The sequence below is a fragment of the Entelurus aequoreus genome, linkage group LG06 (assembly GCF_033978785.1).
Source record: "Entelurus aequoreus isolate RoL-2023_Sb linkage group LG06, RoL_Eaeq_v1.1, whole genome shotgun sequence".
Classification (NCBI taxonomy): domain Eukaryota; kingdom Metazoa; phylum Chordata; class Actinopteri; order Syngnathiformes; family Syngnathidae; genus Entelurus; species Entelurus aequoreus.
Window position 1 is genome coordinate 36689323 of NC_084736.1, and position 27474 is coordinate 36716796.

A 27474-nucleotide genomic window follows, 5' to 3' on the forward strand; every position below is an offset into this window, starting at 1 on the left:
TGTGCCAACAAAAACATCTGTGTCATGCTAAAAACTCCTGCAATATGCTAAAAAAATCTGTGTTATGCTAAAAAACACCTGTTATATGCTAACAAAACACCTGTGTCATGCTAAAACTCCTGCAATATGCTAACAAAACATCTGTGTCATGCTAAAAACTCCTGCAATATGTTAACAAAACATCTGTGTCATGCTAAAAACTCCTGCAATGTTAACAACACATCTGTGTCATGCTAAAAAATCCTGCAATATGCTAACAAAACTAGGCTGACCATACATCCTCTTTTCCCCGGACATGTCCTCTTTTGCGGGGGTGTCCGGGCTGTCCGGGCGGGGTTTCTTAAATGCCTCAAATGTCCGGCATTTTGAATTAGGGTTGCGTGTATTTTCAATGTACGTCCAGGGTTAAGTTAAGAAGGGATTAAAAAAAAACAAAAAACTGAAGGTGTGTGCACTAGCAACATTCGTGAGGGAGGGGCAGAGACAGAGCGAGAGAGCTAGTGAGTGGAGAGACAGACATGAGAACAAGAAATTTCGAAACGTAAATGCAACTTCACGGATGATTTGCGGGAAAAGTATTTGTGTTTTCGTCCTGGCAGTGACACATGGAAAGCAGAATGCACTGTGTGCAAAGCAGCAACGTATGTATCTGTGGCAAATAAAGGGGCCAATGATCTACAAGCCCATATCGACACTACAAAGCACGAAACAGCTGTGCAGGGCGAGAGCTCGTCTGCTGTTTTTTGTTTAAATTGAATTAACTTGTTTTGAGGCATTATTTATGTTTAGATTATATACAAGAGGTTATTTTGAATATTTCTACCTCTGCACTTTTTTCCAAAACTGTGAATGTTACAGAATATAAGTGTGACTTATTTTGTTATACTGTCAACCAGTGTTGGCGTTAATGCACTTTTTGTGTTTTTTTAATTTTCTTTTTACCATTTGTGGCCCACAGCTAATGTTTTAAAGGCCCACGGCACATTCTAAAATTACTATTAAAATAAACAAAAACATAACAAAAGTGAAATAAAAAAGCTTAAAGGTGAAATGTAATTTAGAAAAAGTTGCAATGTGGACTAATAAAACAAAGCTGTTTTTTTTTCTTTCAAACTGTCATTGCTCAAAACATAATATTGAATCAAAATCAATGGTATTATGAATTATTGACCTATCAAAGGTTCTGATTACTTCACATCAAATATTCCACTTTGAAAAATATTTTTGGTGGAAGATTTTGCATATTTTGTGTGTTTGCCATAAAAAACATAGTTTTGTTTGACAACAAAGGGCGGAAAACAAACAAACAAAAAAAAACAACATAAAAACAACTAAAACATTTTCAAATGAGGAATAGATCTGAAGTTGATGTAGACTCCAGAGATTTAAGCGTTAAATATAAAATGTATGTATGCCCTGGCACACCATTATCATCATTTCATGACCCAAGCAAAACACTTTTTACACTTTTATACTGAAATAAATACACCTACAAACTTATTAAATAAAAACATAGAAAAAACTACCAGCAGCGGTAAAGTTTAGATCCATGAAGAAAATAAAGTGAATGAATGTTTATAACTGAATACATTTACATATGTATACACATTTGTTTTCTTTTGTATTATCTTTTTTAATGAATTAAGTAACGTTTATGACAACCTTTTTCCAAAACACAATATAGAATGTGAGATATAACAGGATAATGCATACATTTGTCATTTGTTTTCAAAACGCTTACAAAAAAGTGGGACCCAAAACATTTACTGTGGGACCCCATTTGTATGACTTGATGGGGTCCCTGGGACCCCATTTTGACAATTCCTAGCGCCAACACTGCTGTCAACAGAGGAGAAAAAATGCTTTATTTAAAAAAAAAAATTATTTATAAAGCAAGTTCGAGTATCATTGGCAAATGTTCACCAAGTCCCGGCCTTGGCGTGCTGCCCGCCTTTGCACGCATATGTGTCCTCTTTTTGGGATTTCAGAATATGGTCAGCCTAAACAAAACATCTGTGTCATGCTAAAAACTCCTGCAATATGCTAACAAAACACCTGTGTCATGATAAAAACACCTGCAATATGTCAATAAAACATCTGTGCCATGCTAAAACTCCTGCAATATGCTAACAAAACATCTGTGTCATGCTTAAACATCTGCAATATGCTAACAAAACATTTGTGTCATGCTGAAAACTCCAGCAATATGCTAACAAAACATCTGTGTCATGCTAAAAACACCTGCAATGTGCTAATAAAACATCTGTGTCATGCTAAAAACTCCTGCAATGTGCTAACAAAACATCTGTGTCATGCTTAAACATCTGCAATATGCTAACAAAACATTTGTGTCATGCTGAAAACTCCAGCAATATGCTAACAAAATATCTGTGTCATGCTAAAAACACCTGCAATATGCTAATAAAACATCTGTGTCATGCTAAAAACTCCTGCAATGTGCTAAGAAAACATATGTGTCATGCTTAAACATCTGCAATATGCCAACAAAACATCTGTGTCATGCTAAAAACACCTGCAATGTGCTAACAAAACATCTGCGCCATGCTAAAAACACCTGCAATGTGCTAATAATACATCTGTGTCATGCTAAAAACTCCTGCAATAGGCCAACAAAACCTCTGCGTCATGCTTAAACATTTGCAATATGCTAACAAAACATTTGTGTTATGCTAAAACACCTGCATCGTGCTAGCAAAACATCTGTGTTATGCAAAAAAAAAACACCTGTGATATGCCAACCAAACATCTGCGTCATGCTAAAAACTCCTGCAATGTGCTAACTAAACATCTGTGTCATGCTTAAACATCTGCAATATGCCAACAAAACATCCATGTCATGCTAAAAACTCCAGCAATATGCTAACAAAACATTTGTGTCATGCTAAACACATTTACATTATGTGTCACATGCTAAAAAAATGTGTGACATGCTAAAAATGTGTAAAATGCTAACACGTGTTACACCTGTCACATGCTAACAAAATATGTGACTAGGGCTGGGCGATATGACTAAAAAATGTATCACGATATAAGTGTTTCATATCAGTCGATATCGATAATTATTGATAAAAAATTAAAAAAAACTATTCTAAATAAAGACCAGGAGAAAAAAGGCTGAATATAAATACTTTTATTTTAAATATAACCTTTAACCTTTAGAACGAGGTCAGCATTATGAAAAACAGTCAGATAAATGAAAATACTGGTCAATGTGCAAATATTGACATTAAATAAATGCTTAATCCAACAAAATGTGCAAAGTATTGTAATTAAGAAATTAGTAGTGTACAACTCAGGCTTTAAAGCCATATTGGTAACAATATATGCAAATAAATAACAGTCACATTAAGCAAGCAGAAACAAACATGTCTTACAGAATATTGTAAACATCGGAATAAACTTGCGTCTGAACATCAGTGACAAAACAAACCTGTTACCCTCTTCAGTCATTTATGGACAAATCAAACCAACTTCAGTATCTCCTTTTCCATGGATTCCCTGCACATTGTGTAAAGCTTAGGAATAGCTGTCTTGGAAAAGTGCTTTCGGCCAGGTAGAACATAACGGGGGTCGAGCACGTGTATGAGATTCTTGTACCCAGACTTCTCAACTATGCTGAGCGCTAGCATGTCCTTCGCTAATTGATACACCACTGCATCCGTTATTTCTTTATAACGTTTTGAATTTTTGTCGTATGGCACTGCTGCCGAGTAATACTGTCTGCGGCAACAACAGACCACCATCGAGACGATGGTGGTCTGTTGTTGCCGCTTCGGTGCTGTTCCACTTGCACCGGCTGATGTAGATGGTTGTGGCTGTTTGATACTGCTTTACTCCAGCGGGTGAGAGCGGCTCAGGTGGTAAAATAAGTGTGTCGTGTTCCCAGACTTGGTCGGGACGACGACCTTGCAAAGTTTGCAAACAGTATTACTCTGATTCGTATCGGATTTTAAAAAATCCAAAATACTGCCAAACTGGTGACGTGACGTTTCCTTTTTTATTTACAATTTCGTCTCGTGCTGCCGCACTCATATTCCCGTTTCGTTTCACTCCTCGTCGTCAGCTAGGCGTTGTTGCTTTTTTTTCCTTTTTTTTTTCCTGTTAGCATTTCCCAGAATGCCTTGCGGTTCAGGCTCGGCCGTGATAGGTCGAGAGGCCAAAGCCCTTCCTCTGCCTACACCCCCCAGAATGCTGTGCGGTTCCGGCTCTGCCTTTCTTCCTATTTTTTTCTAACAGAACTCAGTGAAATTATCGAACGTTCTATCGACCCCATTTTCTATTGATATTGATCACATGTCTATCGCGATATATATTGTTATTGTTTTATTGCCCAGCCCTATATGTGACATGCTAACAACATGTCCCACATGCCAACAACACGTGTCATATGCTAACATGTATGCCGTGCTAACATGCGTGACATGCTAACAAAATGTGTGACATGCTAACTTGTCATATGCTAAAATGTGTGACATGCTAACAATATGCGCTAAATGCTAACAAAACGCGTGACATGCTAAAAACATGTGTGAAATACTGTGGAGTTGAAACTCAGTGTGAATGAAGTGTCCCTGCCCTGGAAGTAAGGAGCTGTCCTTAATCTTACTCCTTGGTGAAGTACCAGAAAGAACTACATTTCCCAGAACACCAAGGTCAAGATGGCCACCAATTGGCTGATTCAAGGCAGCTGTTAAGGAATGGTGGTGCTGTCTCATTTCATGCAAGCAAGCAGAGCGGCAAGACGCAAAAATCTACAAGATCCATCTTTAAATGACTTCCAACACACCAATGGTCGGTGAATATACCCACTTTGCAATATGCTGAAATGCTTATTTGTTAAAACTCACCTTGACATGTTGGTTTACTTACCTGTCTTAAATTGTTTTTAGTTTGAACCACAGCAAATTTACTCCAACCTTGAGCATTGATTGCATCTGGGTATTTTCTTACTGTTTGATAATTAAAAAGCTTGAGTTAATTGAATTGTTAAATAAGCTCAATTTAAAGGGATAAAAAGTCAAAGATTATGGTTCAAAGTTAAAAGTAATAAAGATAAAAGCAAAGTTGAAGGATAAAAATGTTAAAACTTTTGCTTAAAGTTAAGCTAATTATACTTACCTTTATACTTACCTTACTAATTAAGCTACCTTATTAATTAAGTTAATTATACTTACCTTTTACTTACCTTTACTCCGTTTGGTGGATTTACTCAGTTCCATCATGGTAATGAATTTACATGATTGATTACTTAATTGCATGATTAGTTAAATGATTAATTGAGTGAACGATTAAGTAATTAAACGATTGATTGATTAAATTAAATGATCAATTAATTTTGACTTCTTTAAAGTGACTAAAACTACTTTTCTGATTTACTTGTTTCATTTTACTGAAACTGGTTAATTTGACAGTGCATTCACATGCATTTAATGTAAGTGTCTAGAGTCCTTTTGAAAAGTAATGTTAGATAATTTAAGAGTTTAAACAATGGTATTTAAAAGTTTGCAAATTTAACTTTAAAAATAATACCTGTTTGAGTCAGTTGAATTTGAACCTTTTTGTAAATACCTGTACATATATTGTTTTTCCATTGTTAACACTTGTGTTCGAAGGTTAACAATCTGATTGAATGAAGATCAACAGAAAAGAAACCAACAAAGCCAAAAAGTTGGATAAATAAAGTTGATCAATTGGAAATCCGAGTTGTCCTGGTGTCCTTTACGGAGTCAATAAGTGGAACTTGACAGTTGTTAACCACGGACCAGCCCTGGACAGTGAAGATCAAAGGCCTCAAGACCCAGGGGAGCTGTGGACGCCGGAGAAAACGGGATAAAGATGGCCGAAGAGGTATTGGGGAAGACTGCCGTGATCCTCAAGCAGGAGAGGACGACAGCCAAGAGGAACCTGACCAGAGTGGCCAACCTGATCTCCAGAGGAGCAGGCACCATGCTGCAATCCGAACTAAAAGAGGAGTTTGCCAAGTTTGCCGACCGTTTCACATCACTGCTGGATGCCAACGAGGACTTCAAGATTGGCCTGGAGGCTGACGTCAAGAAGGATGACCCAGATGGGGAGCTCGAGAAACAGCAGGAGGATGACATCCGAGCAACTATAAAAGATGCCGAAGATAAGATGGCAGAAATCAAGGACATTGTCCAGACCAACCTGTGGGGAAGATACGGGAAGACTGAGCTGAAGGCAGCGATTTCCGAGGCAGAGGACGCCATTCAAAGGGCTGAAAATGTAGCAGTTGAAAGCAACAACGTGGAAGGCTATGACGTTTACCTCACCCTGCTGAATGAGACGGTGAGTGTTACCATCCATACCATGGCCCATTGGGAGAAATGGATCCCTCAGCACTTAAAGGACGAGATGGATGACAAACTAACACAAGTGAAAGCAGCTCACTACAGGCTCAAGTTGAGGAAAGCTGAATTCGCCACATCCAGGAGGCTGGCTGATCAAGGTGCAGGAGGACGACCTGGCCAACCAACACATCCCATTGTGAGGATAAAGCCTACATCCCTACCAGTCTTCCATGGGAGCAAAATAGACTTTCACAGGTGGAAGAAGGATTGGGAGAGCCTCCAGAAACAAGGGGAGCCGACTGGATCACCAGAGGTAAAGAAGATCCAGCTGTTGGAGAGCGTCAGTGATTCCATTGCCAAGGAACTAAGACTGTCCACCTACACCACAGCAACAGATATCTTCAGGGTCCTCGAAAACAGGTACGGCAACAAATCAACGATCACAGTCGAAATCTTGGAAGCGCTGGACAAGATGGCACAAGTCAAGGTGAACCAGCCCAGGAAGGTCATTGACCTAATACAAGCTGTGGAGAAGGCCCTGGCTGACCTGACGGAGCTAGGAAACTCTGGAGCCATCAGAAACCCCCTCGTCATCAGGTCGATTGAAAGCAAGTTACCAGATTTCATAAAAAGAGACTGGCTGATGTATATGGTTGAGCCCACCAACCGTGTAACCCCAGACAACCATTTTGATATGCTCCTAAAGTTCCTAAAGAGCCAGGAGGAAATACTGGAACGACTCGAGCAACTAAAGCTGGTGGACAAAGCGGAAGAAGCAGACAGGAAGAAGCCAGAAAGAAAGTTTGCATCTACCAGGGCTACGAGTAAAGATGGTGACGAGGTCTGTGGCATTTGTGGTGGTGGTGGGCACACCAACAAGATCTACTTTTGCAAGAAGTTTAAAGGCTTGAAGCTACATGAGAAGAAAATGGCCCTGAAGAAGCTGGGAGCGTGCAGGAAGTGTCTTGGGTATCACGACGCAGGTGGCTACTGCAGAGACACCTTCCTATGCGGAAACCAAGACTGCAAAAGGGCAAGCGGCACACCTGACCACCACTACTTCCTATGCCCAACAGCAGAGGCCAGAAGAGAAGGAAGCAAAGGTGCAAAAGGAGGAAAAGAAGGAAAAGGTAAATTCACTGAGGAACAGGAGGCCTTCTTGTCACAACTTGCCCCAGAACTGGCAGAGAAGGGCAGAAAGGCATTCTCAAACCGAGCCTCAATGACTCTCAAATCAGCGGGCCAGTCTGAACTGCTGAAGGAAACTGGGCTGGCTGAGTTACCAGTGATGATGATGTTGATGATGGTCACAGCTAACGCAGGTCAGAAGATTGGCACACTTATAGACCTGGCATCCGACACAAATTACATCACTCACAAAGCTGCCGAAAGACTTGGCCTAAGAAGTGAAGACATAGCGCTGGTCGTACATGGAGTTGGAGGCATGACAATGAAAGTCAGGACGAAAAGGTACCTCCTGAAGGTCCGAGTCAAGACTCCCAAGGGGACTGAGCGAGCACATCAACTGGTCTGCTATGGCCTGAAGCAAATTGCAAAGGTCCATCAAGCAACTGAACCTGAAAAGTTGAAAAGCTTCTTCCCAGATGTCCAGCTTGAGGAGTTAGAAAGACCAGAGGAAGTCGAGCTCCTCATAAGCCATCGCGAGGGACGACTCGCACCCCAAAGACTAAAAGTCATCGGTGACCTTGTCCTATGGGAGAGCCCCCTGGGCAAAACAGTCGGTGGAGCACACCCTGACTTGCTCGAAGAAGTGGAGGTGGCAGCATATGAGTCAAGAACCCACTTTGCCCGCTCCATGAGAACCGCTGCTGTCCGATACCAAGAGATCACAGTCCCAGCGTCTGAGCCAGGCCGGCTACAGCAGGACGATGTGGCCCACGCAACTACATCTGCCAGTAACCGTGAATTTCTTGATTGGTGGCACTGGGACAGCATCGGAGCTGCATGTGAGCCGAAATGTGGAAGCTGCCGGTGTGGAAACTGTCCTCCAGGAGGAAAGGACATGACCCTGGCGGAGGAGAGGGAGTTTGAGATCATTAAAGGAGGACTCACCTACAAGATGGAGGACTCTCACTCCTCAACTCCACACTGGGATGCCAAATATCCCTGGACTGAAAATCCAGCCTCTCTCCCCAACAACAAAAGAGCAGTCCAAACTTGCTTCTTGAGAATGGAAAAGCAACTGAGCAAAGACCCAGACTGGAAAGTTGCATATTCCACCCAGATCCATGAAATGGTCCAAAGAGGCGCAGCCATAAAACTCACCAATGAAGTCATGGAGAAGTGGAAAGGACCAGTTTGGTATGTCAGCCACTTGGTGGCGCCAAATCCCCATTCAGTGACTACACCAGTTCGTATTGTCTGGAACAGCAGCCAAAAATACAACGGAGTGAGCATGAATGATCTTCTCCTAAAAGGACCAGATGTTCTCAACCCCATCAGAGCTGTCCTGCTCCGATTCAGAGAAGGAGTGAACGCAGCTCTGGGCGACATCAGAAAGATGTATAACTCTGTCTGGTTGGAAGAGCGAGAGATGCATCTGCACAGGTTCCTGTGGAGAGACAGCCCAGAAGAGGAAATCAGTGAGTATGCCGTCACCAGAGTCAATATGGGCGACAAACCTGCTGGCTGCATTGCTCAATTGGCCATGAGGGAAACTGCAAGTCTGCCCAACTTCACTCACCTGCAGGATGAACGCAGAGTCATTGAAGAAGACAGCTACGTGGATGACCTGTTGACCTCCCACAATGACCTGAACAGACTTGACCAAATCACAGCTGGAGTTGAAGAGGTCCTAAAGGCTGGAGGCTTCTTCCTCAAACCATGGGTCAGGTCAGGGCAAAGTGGGAGGAAAGAAACTGAAGCGGATGTCCTAAAGCCAGAGCAAGGAAACACCTTGATTCTTCCAAACCAAATAAGAGAAGGAGAGAACAAAGCCCTGGGCATCGGCTACCAGGTGGACAAAGACAAACTGTACATGCTGACGGCGGTTAACTTTTCCAATAGGAAGAAAAAGATGAGAGTTGGCAAAGATCTTCTTGAAGAGGAGGTGAGAGCTGAAACGCATAACCCACTGACGAGGAGAGCTCTCCTAAGCCAAGTTGCTGCACTGTACGACCCAATCGGCCTAGTTGCACCGGTCAAGCAGAAGGGAGCAATTCTCGTCCGTAAAGCATTCCAAGAAGGAGGGGGTGGCAAGCTGACCCAAGAAACCTGGGATCAACCTCTTTCAGAAAGACTCAGGGAAGAAGCCATACAGCTCTTCGAGGAATATGCCCAGCTTGGACAGGTGAAATTCCACAGGAGCCTCACGCCGCCCGACTGGAAAGGGAAACCCTACGGCATCACATTTTCTGACGGAAGTGACAAAACCTATGGTGCTGTGATGTACGTCAGATGGGAGACAAGTCACGGAACTGAAGTTCGATTCGTGGAAGCAAAGGCCAAACTGACACCCCTGGACCAAAAGGGAGATGCTGTAAAAGCAGAAATCTGTGGCGCAGTCTTTGCTGCCAGAATTCGGAAGTACGTGGAGAAACATGCCCGTATGAAGATTGAGAAATGGTTCCACCTACTGGACAGTCAAACAGTCCTCGGGGCCATCCAACGAGAATCATACGGATACCAAACCTTCTTCGCCAACAGAGTGGGCGAAATCCAGATGTCCGGGCCAGTGCAAGACTGGTGGTGGACCAGAGGAGATCTGAACATTGCTGACTTAATAACAAGAGGAGGCAATCCCAAAGACTTAAATGAGGAATCCACATGGCAAAACGGACCAGAGTTCCTGAAGTGGCCAGTGGAGGAGTGGCCTATTCAGTCAGCTGGAGAAGTTGCAGCCCAGGCCAGGGAGAGTGTAAACAAGCTTCAAAGAAAGGCATTCTCTGCTGCACTGACCAGAGCTCAAGCTAAGATGAGTCGGCAAAAAGAAGACCCACTGGCCACTCCGGAAAAGGAAAGTCCCTGTGAAGAATCGAAACCTATTATGCCAAGAAGAAAACCCACTAGCTGGGTGAAACATCTTGTGGTTGTAAAAAGGTTCAGTAGCCTGACAAAACTGATCAGAGTTGTTGCCTGGACACGACGAGCTGCCGAGCAGTGGCTGAAGAGGAGGTCGAACCCAGGACAACCAAAGTGGGAGGCAACACCCAAGCAGGCTGGATTGGCTGGCACTGAACTAGAAGGTGCACGTGAAGACGTCTTCCTCGCAGCTCAAGAAGGGAGGATCCAGATATTTAACGAAGATGAGACAGCCGTGCCAGTCTTGCCATTTGAAGCATGGGTGTCAACATTGCTGGCACAAGAATCCCATGACGCTAACCACGAGGGGGTAGCAGGAACCCTTCTACGGATGAGGAAGACAGCGTGGATAATAAAGGGCCGGAGAATTGCCAAGAAAGTAGTTGACAGCTGCATAGTTTGCAGAAAGAACAGAGCAAAGAAGTGTCAACAAATCATGGCAGACTTACCTCCAGAGCGAACCACCCCAGCTGCTCCTTTTGAATTCACAACCATGGACCTATTCGGCCCTTATGAAGTGAAGGATGATGTCAAGAAAAGAACCAGACTGAAAGTGTGGGGAATCGTCTTCAGTTGCATGGCCTCCCGTGCCATACACACTGAACTAGTGAGTGACCAGTCATCCCAAGGCTTCCTCCTCGCCTATCAGAGGTTCACGTCACTCAGAGGACATCCCAGGAAGCTCTGGTCAGACCCCGGCACAAATTTTGTGGGCGCCAAACCTGCTCTGGAACAGCTGTACACATTCCTTGACCGACTGGACAAGTCTCAAGTCGAAGACATGGCTGCCAACCATGGAACAGAATGGTCCTGGAAGATCCACCCTGCGGATTCTCCCCACAGAAATGGTGCTGCAGAAGCGGCTGTCAGAGTGGTCAAACGGGCCCTGACCAATGTCGGCGGAGATGGTGTCTTCACCTGGGGTGAATTTCAAACCTTCCTCTACATGGCTGCCAACCTTGCAAATGAGCGACCAATCGATGCAAGAACTCAAAGCAGGGAAGACTGTGTGGAATACATCACCCCGAACTCTCTGCTCCTAGGGCGTGCCAACCCTAAGGGAGATCCTGGAGACTTCCAGTTTGATCGCTATCCTTATAAAAGACTGCAAGTAATTCAAGCTGAAGTCACCAAATTCTGGAAGAAATGGAGCCAACTAGCTGGACCCAACCTCTTCATAAGAAACAAATGGCACACCAAAGAGCGAAATGTTTCTGTCGGAGATGTGGTCTGGTTGGCTGACCAAAATGCCCTGAGAGGACAGTACAAGCTGGCCAGAGTAGTCAGAGCCAATACGGACAGCAAAGGCATCGTAAGAGACGTGCTTGTGAGGACCTTTCCCAGCTATCCTGTCCCCATCAAGAAGACAAGCGACAAAGAAAAACCGACCACGAAAACCAAGAGGCTCAGACATCAAATCCCAGCAACAATCCTGCATAGGGATGTCAGACGCCTCATCATTCTAATTCCCATTGAAGAACAAAGGAAAGAAGGACCTGTGTGACCCCATTGGGTTTTGAAAACCATGAGGGCCAAGTGGGAGGTGTGGAGTTGAAACTCAGTGTGAATGAAGTGTCCCTGCCCTGGAAGTAAGGAGCTGTCCTTAATCTTACTCCTTGGTGAAGTACCAGAAAGAACTACATTTCCCAGAACACCAAGGTCAAGATGGCCACCAATTGGCTGATTCAAGGCAGCTGTTAAGGAATGGTGGTGCTGTCTCATTTCATGCAAGCAAGCAGAGCGGCAAGACGCAAAAATCTACAAGATCCATCTTTAAATGACTTCCAACACACCAATGGTCGGTGAATATACCCACTTTGCAATATGCTGAAATGCTTATTTGTTAAAACTCACCTTGACATGTTGGTTTACTTACCTGTCTTAAATTGTTTTTAGTTTGAACCACAGCAAATTTACTCCAACCTTGAGCATTGATTGCATCTGGGTATTTTCTTACTGTTTGATAATTAAAAAGCTTGAGTTAATTGAATTGTTAAATAAGCTCAATTTAAAGGGATAAAAAGTCAAAGATTATGGTTCAAAGTTAAAAGTAATAAAGATAAAAGCAAAGTTGAAGGATAAAAATGTTAAAACTTTTGCTTAAAGTTAAGCTAATTATACTTACCTTTATACTTACCTTACTAATTAAGCTACCTTATTAATTAAGTTAATTATACTTACCTTTTACTTACCTTTACTCCGTTTGGTGGATTTACTCAGTTCCATCATGGTAATGAATTTACATGATTGATTACTTAATTGCATGATTAGTTAAATGATTAATTGAGTGAACGATTAAGTAATTAAACGATTGATTGATTAAATTAAATGATCAATTAATTTTGACTTCTTTAAAGTGACTAAAACTACTTTTCTGATTTACTTGTTTCATTTTACTGAAACTGGTTAATTTGACAGTGCATTCACATGCATTTAATGTAAGTGTCTAGAGTCCTTTTGAAAAGTAATGTTAGATAATTTAAGAGTTTAAACAATGGTATTTAAAAGTTTGCAAATTTAACTTTAAAAATAATACCTGTTTGAGTCAGTTGAATTTGAACCTTTTTGTAAATACCTGTACATATATTGTTTTTCCATTGTTAACACTTGTGTTCGAAGGTTAACAATCTGATTGAATGAAGATCAACAGAAAAGAAACCAACAAAGCCAAAAAGTTGGATAAATAAAGTTGATCAATTGGAAATCCGAGTTGTCCTGGTGTCCTTTACGGAGTCAATAAGTGGAACTTGACAAATACTAACAACATGCCATATGCTAACATGTGTGACATGCTAACAATACGCGTCAAATGCTAACATGTGACATACCAACAGATATGACATGCTAACAACATGTGTCACATGCTAACAACATGTCCTCTGCTAACATGTGTGACATGTTAACAACATGCATTGCGTGTTGTTTCGGGTGTTTTTTGGGCGCGGACTCACCCGTGGACTTGTTGGAGGCTCTGCGCCTGATCTCGGTCACCATGAGACGCGACACCTGGGTGGTGAACTGGAGCAGGTCGGAGAACTTGTCCGTCATGCTGCCGGGCGCCGCGTTGCCAAACACCTGCGGAGGAGCAGGAAGAGTTAGCGTCGACAGGAGGTTGAACTTGCAAACAAGATGGCGGACCCGGTTGAAGACGGGCAGCATCATGTAGAGCTTCTCCTCCTGCTCCTTCTGGGTCATGTGACGAGGAGGGTGGCACAGCTCCGAGAAGAGGCGGCGCAGGTGCATCAGACCCAGGGCGTTGTCCTGCGGGCTGCACTCCTCCTGCCGCGGACGCCCCATGATCCTCTTCATCATGTTCATCTTCACAAAGCTCGCCCTGACACACACACACACACACACACACACACACACACACACACACACACACACACACACACACACACACACACACACACACACACACACACACACACACACACACACTTCCATTAAACAGGGGGCTACATTAACCACTACACACCACAGTAGCAGACAGTCGCGTACAAACTGGTTCATTAACACCTTATAATGGGACTGTCCTGTACTAAAATTCACTCTGTTGTTACAGTTAATGAACTTTTTCAACGAAGGCCAACTTGACCTCAGATGTTGAAGAAGCGATCCCCAGAGCTGTTGCTATGGCAACAGGCAGATGAAACCCAGGTATATGTTTTATAGACATGTGACACCCTCTCTCACGTTGATGGCAACATCCAAAAGTGCTAGCCGCTAACGTTAGAGACTGGTTGCTAGGAGGCGCCATCTACGCTAACATTTAGCACAAATCAGTAACTTTCTCACTTCATGACTGATGGAAAAATGGCTTCCGTCTTTCACTTGTCAAAATGGAGGGCAGTTGTTTCTGGAGATCGGCAGGCCGATATTATCGGCCGATAAATGCTTTAAAATGTAATATCGGAAATTATCGGTATCGGTTTCAAAAAGTAAAATTAATGACTTTTTAAAACGCCGCTGTACATATCCCAGTCAGCAGCCCCTCCTCTCTCCCCTCTCCCACACACAACACAGGAGTTGACGACTGCAGCATGAGAGGTTTACTGGGGACGCTTGATGACCTCATCAAACCGCCGCGAGCGCAGCATAACAACAAAAATGTGTTGTTGCCGGTGCTGTAGCCGTGGCTAACAAGCCAGCTCGCTCGGTGACTGACTAACGACACCATGTCTATGGTTTGGGATTATTTTAAAGTGTGTCTGACGGATAAAAAACTGGCAATTTGCAATGACTGCAAAAAGTTGGTTATTCGAGGAGGAACCAAGACGTCTTCCTTTAATACCAGCAATTTGATCTCCCACCTCTTCAAAAATCATAAAGAGATACACGATGAATACAAGCAGAAGGATGAAAAGCAAAAACCGAAAAAAAGTAGTTCTACACAGTTGTCGCTTGAGACCTCCAAATTCGGGAGATGGGGGGGGGCGCATATTTGTAACAGTGTTAAAGTTGTGTATACGGACACCCTCAGTGTGACCTGTATGGCTGTTGACCAAGTATCCCATGCATTCATTTGTGTGTGTGTAAAAGCCGCATATATTATGTGACTGGCCCGGCACGCTGTTTGTATGGAGTAAAAGGGGACGTGACGACAGGTTGTGGAGGACGCTACAGGCAGTGCCTTTAAGACACACCCCCAATAATGTTGTCCGGGTGGAAATCGGGAGAATGGTTGCCCCGGGAGACTTTCGGGAGGGGCACTGAAATTCAGGAGTCTCCCGGTAATATCGGGAGGTTGAAACCAATACAGATAATTTCCGATATTACATTTTTAAAGCATTTATCGGCCGATAATATCGGCAGGCCGATATTATCGGACATCTCTAATAATCAATCAATCAATCAATGTTTCTTTATATAGCCCTAAATCACAAGTGTCTCAAAGGGCTGTACAAGCCACAACGACATCCTCGGTACAGAGCCCACATACGGGCAAGGAAAACTCACCCCAGTGGGACGTCGATGTGAACGACTATGAGAAACCTTGGAGAGGACCGCATATGTGGGTAACCCCCCCTCTAATAACATGTAATATATACATGATGTAAGTATTTATGTCATGTAGTAACATTCATAATAACATGTAATATATACATGATGTAAGTATATATGTCAGTGTTTCCCACACATTCATTTATTTGTGGCGGCCCGCCACAAAAGAATTACGTCCGCCACAAATAAAATCTGAACTACTGCCTGGTGATTGAATATAAACATCAGCTTATTGCCATAAAAAGAATCTGGGAGAGACTAGCAATTTGAATTCCCCATTGGAGGAATGCTGGTCAACGCAACAATTTGGGGGCTTTGTCCGAGATGGCACGCTGGCTTCTTGCAATCTTCTGGACAGACTCAAATGGCCAATACAAGGTGAGCAGAGCCTTTTTATATAAAATCTGCTTTAGGAGTCTGTCCTGAAGTCTGTAAGTCAAACGCTGTTTTGTAATCCCAGGCACAGAGTGGTGATTTTGATAGATTGATTGCATTTTTGCCCTGTCCGCCATTTTACATAATAGTTGTACATAGTGGTCAACTCATGTCATTGTGTCTTGAATCTTTCATCTGTGCCTGATAAAGTTCTTGGTTAAAGTCCGTCCGTATATTAAATTCGCAAGGTTAGAGTCCTTCTGAATAATACGGTAAAGTTCTTGGTTAAAGTCCGTCCGTATATTAAATTCGCAAGGTTAGAGTCCTTCTGAATAATACGGTAAAGTTCTTGGTTAAAGTCCGTTCGTATTTTTAATTCTGAGGTTGGAGTCCTTATTAATAATACGATAAAGTTGTTGGTTAAAGTCCGTTCGTATTTTTAATTCTGAGGTTGGAGTCCTTATTTATAATACGATAAAGATTACCGTGACTGGCTGCTTCACTGACGAGTAAACAAATAGTCGGGTGTGGTTCGCCCTGGGGATTTGGTCACCCCTAATAGAGTTCAAGGTTAAAGTCCTTATGAAAAACACGAGAAATACATTCTCGGGTTACGGATGGGGCATGAGAGACACAATGACCACGGGGTTTGACATGAACAAGTGTGACAGATAGGAATGTGATGGCGGTCGGGGAAAAATGTGATGAATCATTACTGTTTAATGATCAATTGAGGTAGAGTAAAAAATAAAATTAAAAATTAAAAAAAAGAGAACATTCCTTGAAAGGGTTAAGAGGGAGTTTACAATACTCGAAAAGTCGTGAACTCAAACGTCTGGTAAATTAAGAAAAGTAACTGGAAGTTTTATGGTAAAGTGAAACGCAGAGATAAGGGTAGGTGCAGCTTTTTCTTGTGTGTGTGTGTGTGTGTGTGTGTGTGTGTGTGTGTGTGTGTGCGTGTATGTGTGTGCTACAGGTTGCGCGTGCTCGTGTGTGTGCGTAAGCGCTTGCTTGCTCATGTGCTTACACGTGCGTGTGTGTGTGTGTGTGTGCGCTGGTGAAAATGGAACAGGGTTGGTGCTCGAGAATTCAAGAGTTTGGCGTATGATAAAAGTAAACGGGGATTACGTGGAAAAACGAAATGCAGCAAAAGAACCGATGATTAATGAGACAAATAGGACAGAATAGACTGATTGGTGTTTTGCCTGCCGCGCATGCGCAAGACAACTCAAACGACCCGTCCAGACTTTGACTAGGCCACCGCCCCCTACTCCAGTGAGAAGGAGAGAGAGAGAAAAAGAGAGCAGGTGAAGGAAGATTGAGGGTGAAGAGGATGGTTTGAGAGAATATGGGAAAAGGATGTTTATAACCTTACGTTACGTGAATGGTTTCTAGGAGAACAGAAAATAGAAACATTGTGTGAAGTGTAAGGAAGAGATGGATACAGGATGTTGTTTGTAAAGGAAAACGAAAGTGAAGAAAAGATGAGAAAGTGACAAATGAAGGTATTCGTAAATGGTATGCTGTTGATTGTGGTTAGCTGCAAGTTTGTTTATTTGTTTGTTTGTTTAGTTGTTTGAGTGAAATGGGAAGAAATCAATAGGAATAATTACATGCAAAATGGAATAAAACTATGAGTGCGATAGATAATGAATGAATAAATGAAATAGGTTTATTTTGGTCATATAATCAACCATCAACCAATTTGTGTGAGCAGTTTAACAGTACAGATTAGACATATTAACAATCATACACATTTACACACAGAAAAGAAAAGAAAAAGAATTACCTAAAAACGAATAGGCGGAAGCCAAAGCTTATATTGGCCTATCCTATACATTCACTGAACATTAAATTACCTGGAACATCAACGTTAAAAGAGAAAGTATTAACCCCTTATTTTGCACGTCTGACCATTTTCCTCCAGCAGAGGGCAGTGCACACCAGACATTTTTGACACATGACATTAACAATAGGGGCCTACTTCAATATAAGTCTCCTGCCGATGCATACATGCAAGCCATTGTTGACCTTGCTTTCCCACCTGTACCTCAGGGAGGGAACCTTTGGCCAAACACTTTGGACAAAGTTAACCCTGATATACACGGTGCCAAAAACAACATATGGCAGTGACATTTTAAACATCCCATGCAAAATTGGGCTAAGCAAAGATGAGAATGATAAGGTTAATGACAGAGCAACAAGGAAACGACTACTTAAATTACAGATCGCTGAAGATAAAAAGTTAAAAGAACCAAAAGGTCAAAGATCAGCTAGGGTATATTCAGCAGTGGGTGACCTTGCTTTTGAGTTCCAACAGGTGGAGGAAAGAATCCTCAACAGACGTGCGACCAGACGGTTGGACTCGGGTGGTGGACAACGAAATGCTTCAAAGCCAGTCTGGGGTAGAAACTGTTTCGGCTGTGACCAGCCTGGTTACTGGAGTCGTGACTGTCCGAACATTTCCGAACAGGAAAGGTTCCGTCGTGCCAACAAACGAACACGAAGGCGTGGCAGAGGACGCCCACATCAGGAGCCCCAGCAGGAAGTACCGACAGGACCCCTACTGGACATGAGGGTCAACGGCAGCCGCCCATTCGATTCTGAATGCAGAGGTACAAAAAAAACGGTGTGCTTCCTCTTTAAAGGTCAAAGGCTTCGCTGGGGTCACAAGAAGGTTGCCTGTCACCAAACCACTTCCGGTTCAGATTGCTGGACCTCCTTTACAGACTGTACCCTGACATTCAAATCACACAGAAGGAACCTTCCTGGTGTTACCTGACTGCTCAACCAGCAAGCTGCGACACCACTACCAAGGCTCCTCCATGAGCTCATACCACAGCCTGAAACAACAGGAATGGCTGACATCCAACTGCTCTAACAGTGAAAACCCTGGCTGGCTGAGATGCTTCCGTGTGTTCTGCCACCCGACTCGCCATATGTTATGATTATTTATATATGTTGGAACTCAAGGTGTGGCTGCTCATGTTGACCTATCTTTGCAACAGCTAGCATGGTATAAGATGGACACAATTGATGTCCCACATTGTTCCCTTGCTCTCTGTCTCGCCTATAAAACCAAAGAACTTAGGTACAATGATAAGACACGGCGTAGCTGCCAAACATTACACCGACACCCAAATACCACATTTTCAATTGTTTAGGTTTAGCCCAGGGTTATGTTAAACACATAACTATGGGCTGCACTTTAGACACCTGTAGGCTACGAGGAGCTAGCAGCTACACAACAGCTGAGCTAAAACGACACATTACACATTTAAGCATATCAAAGAATTATAGTTGCTCATTACATACACAAAGTTGCCATGGCAGAAGTCTGATAGAAAGTATTCAGTAACAAACATGTCCGCATCATTCGACTTTCTACAACATGAGCTTGACTTAATGAATTATTGGGGCCACCAGGTGTGGTAAAATTTCAAAAATACTATTGCTAAAGCATCCGCCATAAGGGTGGTATTTTTCTAGTATTGGTGACAATATAAATATAAGCATATTTTGTTACTTTCACCATATTGAATAAGTTACATAAAAGTTAGGGTTTAGTTGAGTTTGAGTTACTTGTGATATTGCTAAAGGGTCCCCTACCCTAACACCACCCCCCAGTGGACTACAGAGGCTAAAGAGACTTTCATTGACCTCAAACATGACCTGTCCTCCGCTACTTGACTATTAGCTGACCTTTTTCTTAGATGTTTCTGAAAGTGATAGTATGACTAACACAGTCCTTTTTTCAGAAACAGAAGGGGGTGAGTGAGGGTGGAAACAGACTCCTTGGAACAAAATCGACAATCATCCGACTGACACATTCCATAGTTTTAACATTTTTCCCGTGGGTAAGAAGTTATAACTAATTTTAATTTGAAAATAACGATTTTACACATCGATAGTAGTTTAGTAGATCAAATTTAGAATATGGAGGAGGTGAGGGTGAACCATGTATAGTCTTTGATTGCACTGATATGATCAATACGGTACAAGGGAAAAGTACGTACTGACTTGTGTTGACAATCACAGTGGTTGGCCTTAATCAACAACAACCTCAAAAGAGGATGCAATATCAGTAATTAAATGACTTGTGAATGACCTAGTACCCCGACATGGTTTCCCCAAAAAGATTAGGTCAGACAACGGCAACCTTTTTAAAAAAATACTCACTTAGCCTTGGTCGAAAAGGCTTTCGGACTAGAACACAGGTTTGGGGTACCATCGTCAGTCCCAAGGTAAGGTTGAAAAGATGGACCAGAACATCAAAAACTAATTGGCTAAAATCTGTGCACAGACCAAATTTAATTGAATTGACATGTTGCAATTAGTGTTAATGATCATTCGAAGGTCTGTGAATAAAACTGTTTTACTGCCCTTTTTCACCCTATGAGCTGCATACAGGTCAGCCATTCACAGGACCAGCAGCCCCCAATGGAAGGAGGAATCAGCGTAAAACCAAAATGGTATTTTACACAAAAAATTGCAGAATTTGTGTGCCAGTTCTTCTGTACAGATTCCCTTCCGCCCGCTGAGAGGGTCAAGATCAAGGTCACCAAACGCAAGTGGACAGAGCTCAGGTGGACTGGTCCCTTCAAGGTCGTGGAACGGACGTTCCACGCCCTTCGACTGGCTGGTGGAGGGGACACCTGGTACCACCTCTCCCTCTGCACTACTGCTGAAGAACCTGACGGATCACCAGGGGATGTCATTGCTGACATCGCCACAACATCTGCCCCTCAGCCCAGGAGACGAGAGAGATTTTCTACCTACATTACTCTTTTCAACTTCTATATTGTATATCCTTGTGTGAGACCAATCCAGTATGCTAAATGTTTCTTAGTTTTTCTTGCTTGTTTTCAGCATAACTACATTAATTAATTACGGGGGACACAATAGCTATTACCGTGGTAATAACCTCTATCTTTGTTACGACTCAACCCTGAACCATTGGTGTCGGATGCAGACAACATACTATGGTAAGTGGTGCCCATCGTCCCTTTTATGTTGTTTTGGGGGTTGACCTGACTGATACAGACTCTAAAGGAATTATTAAAATGAATGTCCTTGAGAGGGCGTTAACTACCTCTACACCCTCTGTAGCACCTAAAGTACCACCCCACCTTGGTGGTGTTTCAAAGGCTCTCACATCTGTGCATACTAATGACATCACCACCGAAGGCCTGGTAACTTTGACCTTAGGAGCGGGTGCAGACAACCTGTGGCTCAGGTGGATGCCAAAACCTGGGTGAATGTGTTGCTTCTTCCGCTGGACGTCCCTTTTCCCACACTTACCCCGCCCCTTTTAAGTTGACTGACATGTGTACCCTTCTGTTGACAATGCCACCCGACTTCTTCCCTTTGTGGCCCAAAAGCTGAATTACACGCGTTTTCAAATTACAGGACCCTCTTCGTCCCCCAACAAATTGGGTGACATTAACCGTTACTGGTGCACCACACTGATAGATGGCTCTAGGATAGGCCCTTGGGCACGAGCTGACTTATTCTGGTGTTGTGGGGAGCACAGATTGTACATTAGAATCCCGACGTCAGCCGTTGGGCTTTGTGCTATGGTTAGACTGGTGACCCCAGTCACCAAATTAACACCCCTTGGAACTCCTGTTTCAGCGGCCTCTCTAACTCCCCGCCGCCGTTGAGACTAACCAACCTGACTCGTGACGCAGTTGAGGGACTTGCTGAACAACCTCCCTCAAGACCATCCAGAACCGCACTGCCCCTTGTGCTAAGTGTCACTAAAGGGGGTCTAGCAAAGTGGTAACTTTAAGACTTTAATGTGGGGCGTGCTTTATAAGTTTTGTACAAGTAATAAAGATCTTATTAGAAGATCTTAAAGGGGGACTTGTTGGAAGCAGATCAGAATCATATCCATATTTAAGTGTTACTTCTTTCTAAACTCCTATAGTCATATAAAGAATAGCTAGTATTCTTGCTTCTTTTGAGTCTCATAGTAAGGTGTCGGCCTTCTAGATTGGAATGTGTCAGAGTAGAGATAACTCGGAGTAGTCTAAACAACGGGAGTGGGGGCGAGGGACAGAGGGAAGATCACGGGACTTCCGGGGGTTTGGGAGGAGACCGAGCTAGACCGGGCGAGGGAACGCTGGTGTACTAGATTGGTCTCATGTTTGTCCTATAAGATTGGAGAATAAACCACAAAATCTGCACTACTGCCTGGTGATTGAATATAAACATCAGCTTATTGCCATAAAAAGAATCTGGGAGAGACTAGCAATTTGAATTCCCCATTGGAGGAATGCTGGTCAACGCAACAGTAACCCCCCCTCTAATAACATGTAATATATACATGATGTAAGTATATATGTCAGTGTTTCCCACACATTCATTTATTTGTGGCGGCCCGCCACAAAAGAATTACGTCCGCCACAAATAAAAAAAAATAATAATAAAAAAAAAAAAAAATAATAATAATAATAATAATAATAATAATAATAATAATAATAATAATAATAATAATAATAATAATATATATATATATATATATATATATATATATATATATATATATATATATATATATATATATATATATATATATATATATATATATATTTATATATATATTTTTTTTTCCTGTCCAGCTTCTCAGGCAAATCATATAGTTGATGTAGATGCCCATATAGGCTGTTCAGATTTACTTTACAAAAGAGAAGTGTAGGATACTTCTCTTGTTGCCTTATTTGTATTTGACCACTACTGTTTTCTGTTTATTTGTTACTGACTGTGGCAGGACACCTCTGCCTCTGTTTCACTTTATGTTGCTGGTAAATAATATGGTTGTAGTAGTAGGCTAAAGTTAAATTATTTAGTATGCACTAATTAAAGGGGCAGAGCTTTAAGAGACATTTTAGCTTTTATATTTTATAAGATATATTTGTAAGAACCACAATTAATTAATATATTTTAGTGAATAACTTATTGTTCAAATCTGTATATAAATATGTACATAAAGTGTTGTAATTATATTGTAAAATGGATGGATGGATGGATGGATGGACGTTTAAAACAAAACTGTTATTATTAATTAGTAAGTATACATTTTTTGAGCCTTTTTAGAGAAAATCATATCATTGTAGTAAATTATGCAAATTACTCGATGATGTCATGGTTACCACGCCCATAGCCACAGGTATCTTGGCAGTTTATGGGAAACACTGTATGTCATGTAGTAACATTCATAATAACATGTAATATTTACATATTTTTATATACACACTGTAAGTATATATGTCATGTAGTAACATTCATATTAACATGTAATATTTACATGTTATATACATGATGTAAGTATATATGTAATGTAGTAACATTCATAATAACATGTAATATATACATGATGTAAGTATATATGTAATGTAGTAACATTCATAATAACATGTAATATATACATGATGTAAGTATATTTGTAATGTAGTAACATTCATAATAACATGTAATATATACATATTTTATATACACACTGTAAGTATATATGTCATGTAGTAACATTTATAATAACATGTAATATATACATATTTTATATACACACTGTAAGTATATATGTCATGTAGTAACATTCATAATAACATGTAACATATACATGATGTAAGTATATATGTAATGTAGTAACATTCATAATAACATGTAATATATACATATTTTATATACACACCAGGGTTTCCCGCAGCGCTTTGTTGTTAAAGCCGCCTTAACAACAAAGCGCCACCGCCTAAACTAAAGTCTTAACAAGCTGCTCTGCTTAATTTTGCCTCTGCCTCTGTCAGTACGTCTCTGCAGCACCCAGCATTGTCCCAGCCACACAACCATCTGATTGGTTACACGCAAAGCGGTAACAGCCAATCAGCAGTGCATATTCAGAGCGCGTGCAGTCAATGCTCCTGTGGTGGAGTGAGCAGAAAGGTGTTTAGCAGGTAAGGCAGCGGACTCTCCCCAAATTATAATAAACACCTCCCAGTCAACTACTAGTAACATCACTATGAGCCCGTTGACGTTCTAGAAACATAAACGGCATCTCAGCTCGCTCGCAGTCCTTGAGGTGAAGGCTAATTAGCTTTTAGCGTAACGTTAGCTCACTGTGCGGTGTGTGTGTGTGCATGCTTGCGTTACGGACAGCAAAGCCCTGTCTATCTGAGAGAAAGACAAGCATTATTGACCTACCCTACAGTTGACAACTCAGTTATATCACTTTACCTTTTTCTGTGTTGATTGAGCTGTGTTAAAGCAGCAAAAAAAGGCATTATGTTAAATGAAGAGTTTCCTGAAGCTGTCTCTGATAGTTGATATAATAATGTAACTTAGACTGACCATACGTCCTCTTTTCCCCGGACATGTCCTCTTTTGCGGGGCTGTCCAGTTTCTTAAATGCCTCAAATGTCCGGTATTTCGAGTTAGGGTTGCGTGTATTTTCAATGTACGTCCAGGGTTAAGAAGGGGTTAAAAACAAAACAAATTGTGAAGGTGTGCGCACGCAGCAACATTCGTGAGGGAGGGGCAGAGACAAAGAGCGAGATAGTCGAGAGACAGACAGAACACAAGAGAGAAGCCGAAACGTAAATGCAACTTCACGGATGATTTGCGGGAAAAGTATCTGTGTTTTCGTCCTGCCCGTGACACATGGAAAGCAGAATGCTCTGTGTGCAAAGCGGGAACGTATATACAGTATCTGTGGCAAATAAAGGGGCCAACGATCTACAAGCCCATATCGACACTACAAAGCACAAAATAGCTGTGCAGGGCGAGAGCGCGTCTGCTTTTTTTTGTTTAAATATAATTAACTTGTTTTGAGGCATTATTTATGTTTAGATTATATACAAGAGGTTATTTTGAATATTTCTACCTCTGCAATTTTTTCCAAAACTGTGAATGTTACAGAATATAAGTGTGACTTATTTTGTTATACTGTCAACCAGTGTTGGCGTTAACACACTTTTTGTGTCTTTTTAACGCATTGAAATCAGGAAGGACGCAGATTATTTTTGATTTTTTTAACCATTTGCGGCCCACAGCTAATGTTTTAAAGGCCCACAGCACATTCTAAAAACACTATTAAAATAAACAAAAACATAACAAAAGTGAAATAAAAAAGCTTACAGGTGAAATGTAATCTAGAAAAAATTGCAATGTTGACTAAAAAAACAAAGTTGTTGTTTTTTCTTTCAAACTGTCATTGCTCAAAACATAATATTATATCAAAATCAATGTTATTATGAATTATTGACCTATCAAAGGTTCCGATTACTTCACATCAAATATTCCACTTTGAAAAATATTTTGGGTGGAAGATTTTGCATATTTTGTGTGTTTGCCATAAAAAACATAGTTTTGTTTGTCAAAAAAGGGTGGAAAACAAACAAACAAAAAAACAACATAAAAAAACTAAAACATTTTGAAATGAGGAATAGATCTGAAGTTGATGTAGACTCCAGAGATTTAAGCGTTAAATATAAAATGTATGTATGCCCTGGCACACCATTATCATCATTTCATGACCCAAGCAAAACACTTTTTACACTTTTATACTGAAATAAATACACCTACAACTTATCAAATAAAAACATTGAAAAACCTACCAGCAGCGGTAAAGTTTAGATCCATGAAGGAAAGAAGAAAGTGAATGAATGTTTATAACTGAATACATTTACATATGCATACACATTTGTTTTCTTTTGTATTATTTTTTTAATGAATGAAGTAACGTTTATGACAACCTTTTTCCAAAACACAATATAGAATGTGAGATATAACAGGATAATGTTACGGATAACGTTTATCATTTGTTTTCAAAAACGCTTACAAAAAAGTGGGACCGGACCCCAAAAATGTACTGTGGGACCCCATTTATATGACTTGATGGGGTCCCTGGGACCCCATTTTGAAAATTCCTAGCGCCAACACTGCTGTCAACAGAGGAGAAAAAATGCTTTATTTAAATAAATATATTATTTATAAAGCAAGTTCGAGTATCATTGGCAAATTTTCACCTAGTCCCGGCCTTGACGTGCTGCCCGCCTTGGCACGCATATCCTCCTTTTGGGATTTCAGAATATGGTCAGCCTAATGTAACTGCATGGTCGGTAGTAGTGGGTTTCAGTAGGCCTTTCAGTAGGCCTTTAAAGGCCTACTGAAACCCACTACTACCGACCACGCAGTCTGATAGTTTATATATTAATGATGAAATCTTAACATTGCAACACATGCCAATACGGCCGGGTTAACTTATAAAGTGCAATTTTAAACTTCCCGGGAAACTTCCGCTTGAAAACGTCGCGGTATGATGACGTATGCGCGTGACGTCACGAGGTCAAGGGAAGTGTTTGGACCCAATTTAAATACCTCTGTTTTCTTCGACAAAATTCCACAGTATTCTGGACATCTGTGTTGGTGAATCTTTTGCAATTTGTTTAATGGACAATGGAGACTGCAAAGAAGAAAGTTGTAGGTGCGATCGGTGTATTAGCGGCTGGCTGTAGCAACACCAACACCAGGAGGTTGTGTTGTGTTTTGAGCAGGATAGCAGACGCACTACGGTGAGTACAGCTTTGGCTTCCAAACATTTGATCGCTTGCCCGTACGTGCGTGTCGATATGTGCATGTCACGTACGTAACTTTGGGGAAATATATGTTTCTTGCCGACTCTGATGGCGGCCGGGGTGTCGTCAAAAGCGTACAACGCCCGCCGCAGCCACCACATCTAAGTTAGCTTCTGTTTTTTTAGCTTCGCCAAGCTGAAAATTATTAACCGTGTATTTACATGTTCATGGTTTAATAGTATTGTTGATCTTCTGTCTATCCTTCCAGTCAGGGTTTTTTTACATTTTGTTTCTATCTGCATTTGAGCCTGCTATCACGTTAGCTCTGTAGCTAACTTCAATCAATCAATGTTTATTTATATAGCCCTAAATCACAAGTGTCTCAAAGGGCTGTACAAGCCACAACGACATCCTCGGTACAGAGCCCACATACGGGCAAGGAAAAACTCACCCCAGTGGGACGTCGGTGAATGACTATGAGAAATCTTGGAGAGGACCGCATATGTGGGTAACCCCCCCCCCCCTCTAGGGGAGACAGAAAGCAATGGATGTCGAGTGGGTCTGACATAACATTGTGAAAGTCCAGTCCACAGTGGATCCAACACATCAGCGAGAGTCCAGTCCACAGCGGGGCCAACACGAAACCATCCCGAGCTTCTATTTCAACTTAGCTTCTATTTTTTTAGCTTCGCAAAGCTGAAAATTATTAACCGTGTATTTACATGTTCATGGTTTAATAGTATTGTTGATCTTCTGTCCATCCTTCCAGTCAGGGTTTTTTTTAATTTAGTTTCTATCTGCATTTGAGACTGATGCTATCACGTTAGCTCCGTAGCTAAGTTAGCTTCTATTTTTTTAGCTTCGCCAAGCTGAAAATTATTAATCGTGTATTTACATGTTCATGGTTTAATAGTATCGTTGATCTTCTGTCTATCCTTCCAGTCAGGGTTTTTTAAAATTTTGTTTCTATCTGCATTTGAGCCTGCTATCACGTTAGCTCTGTAGCTAACTTAGCTTCTATTTTTTTAGCTTCGCAAAGCTGAAAATTATTAACCGTGTATTTACATGTTCAGTCACTGTGAATGTCCATTTCACGTTCTCGACTCTCATTTTCAAGAGGATATAGTATCTGAGGTGGTTTAAAATACAAATCC

General features: G+C 41.6%; 1 protein-coding gene across 4 annotated transcripts in view; it reads right to left on the reverse strand.

The window, feature by feature from the left end:
- Window positions 1-27474, reverse strand: part of wdfy3 (WD repeat and FYVE domain containing 3) — a 202441-nt gene that overhangs the window by 137972 nt on the left and 36995 nt on the right. For all 4 annotated transcript variants that reach the window (XM_062050680.1, XM_062050679.1, XM_062050678.1 and 1 more), the window contains exons 2-3: window positions 13509-13704; window positions 13322-13445 (exon numbers count right to left, since the gene is read on the reverse strand). In XM_062050680.1, coding sequence (XP_061906664.1) covers window positions 13322-13445; window positions 13509-13688 — 304 coding nt within the window. In that variant the 5' untranslated portion in view covers window positions 13689-13704. The remainder of the gene's footprint in view (window positions 1-13321; window positions 13446-13508; window positions 13705-27474) is intronic.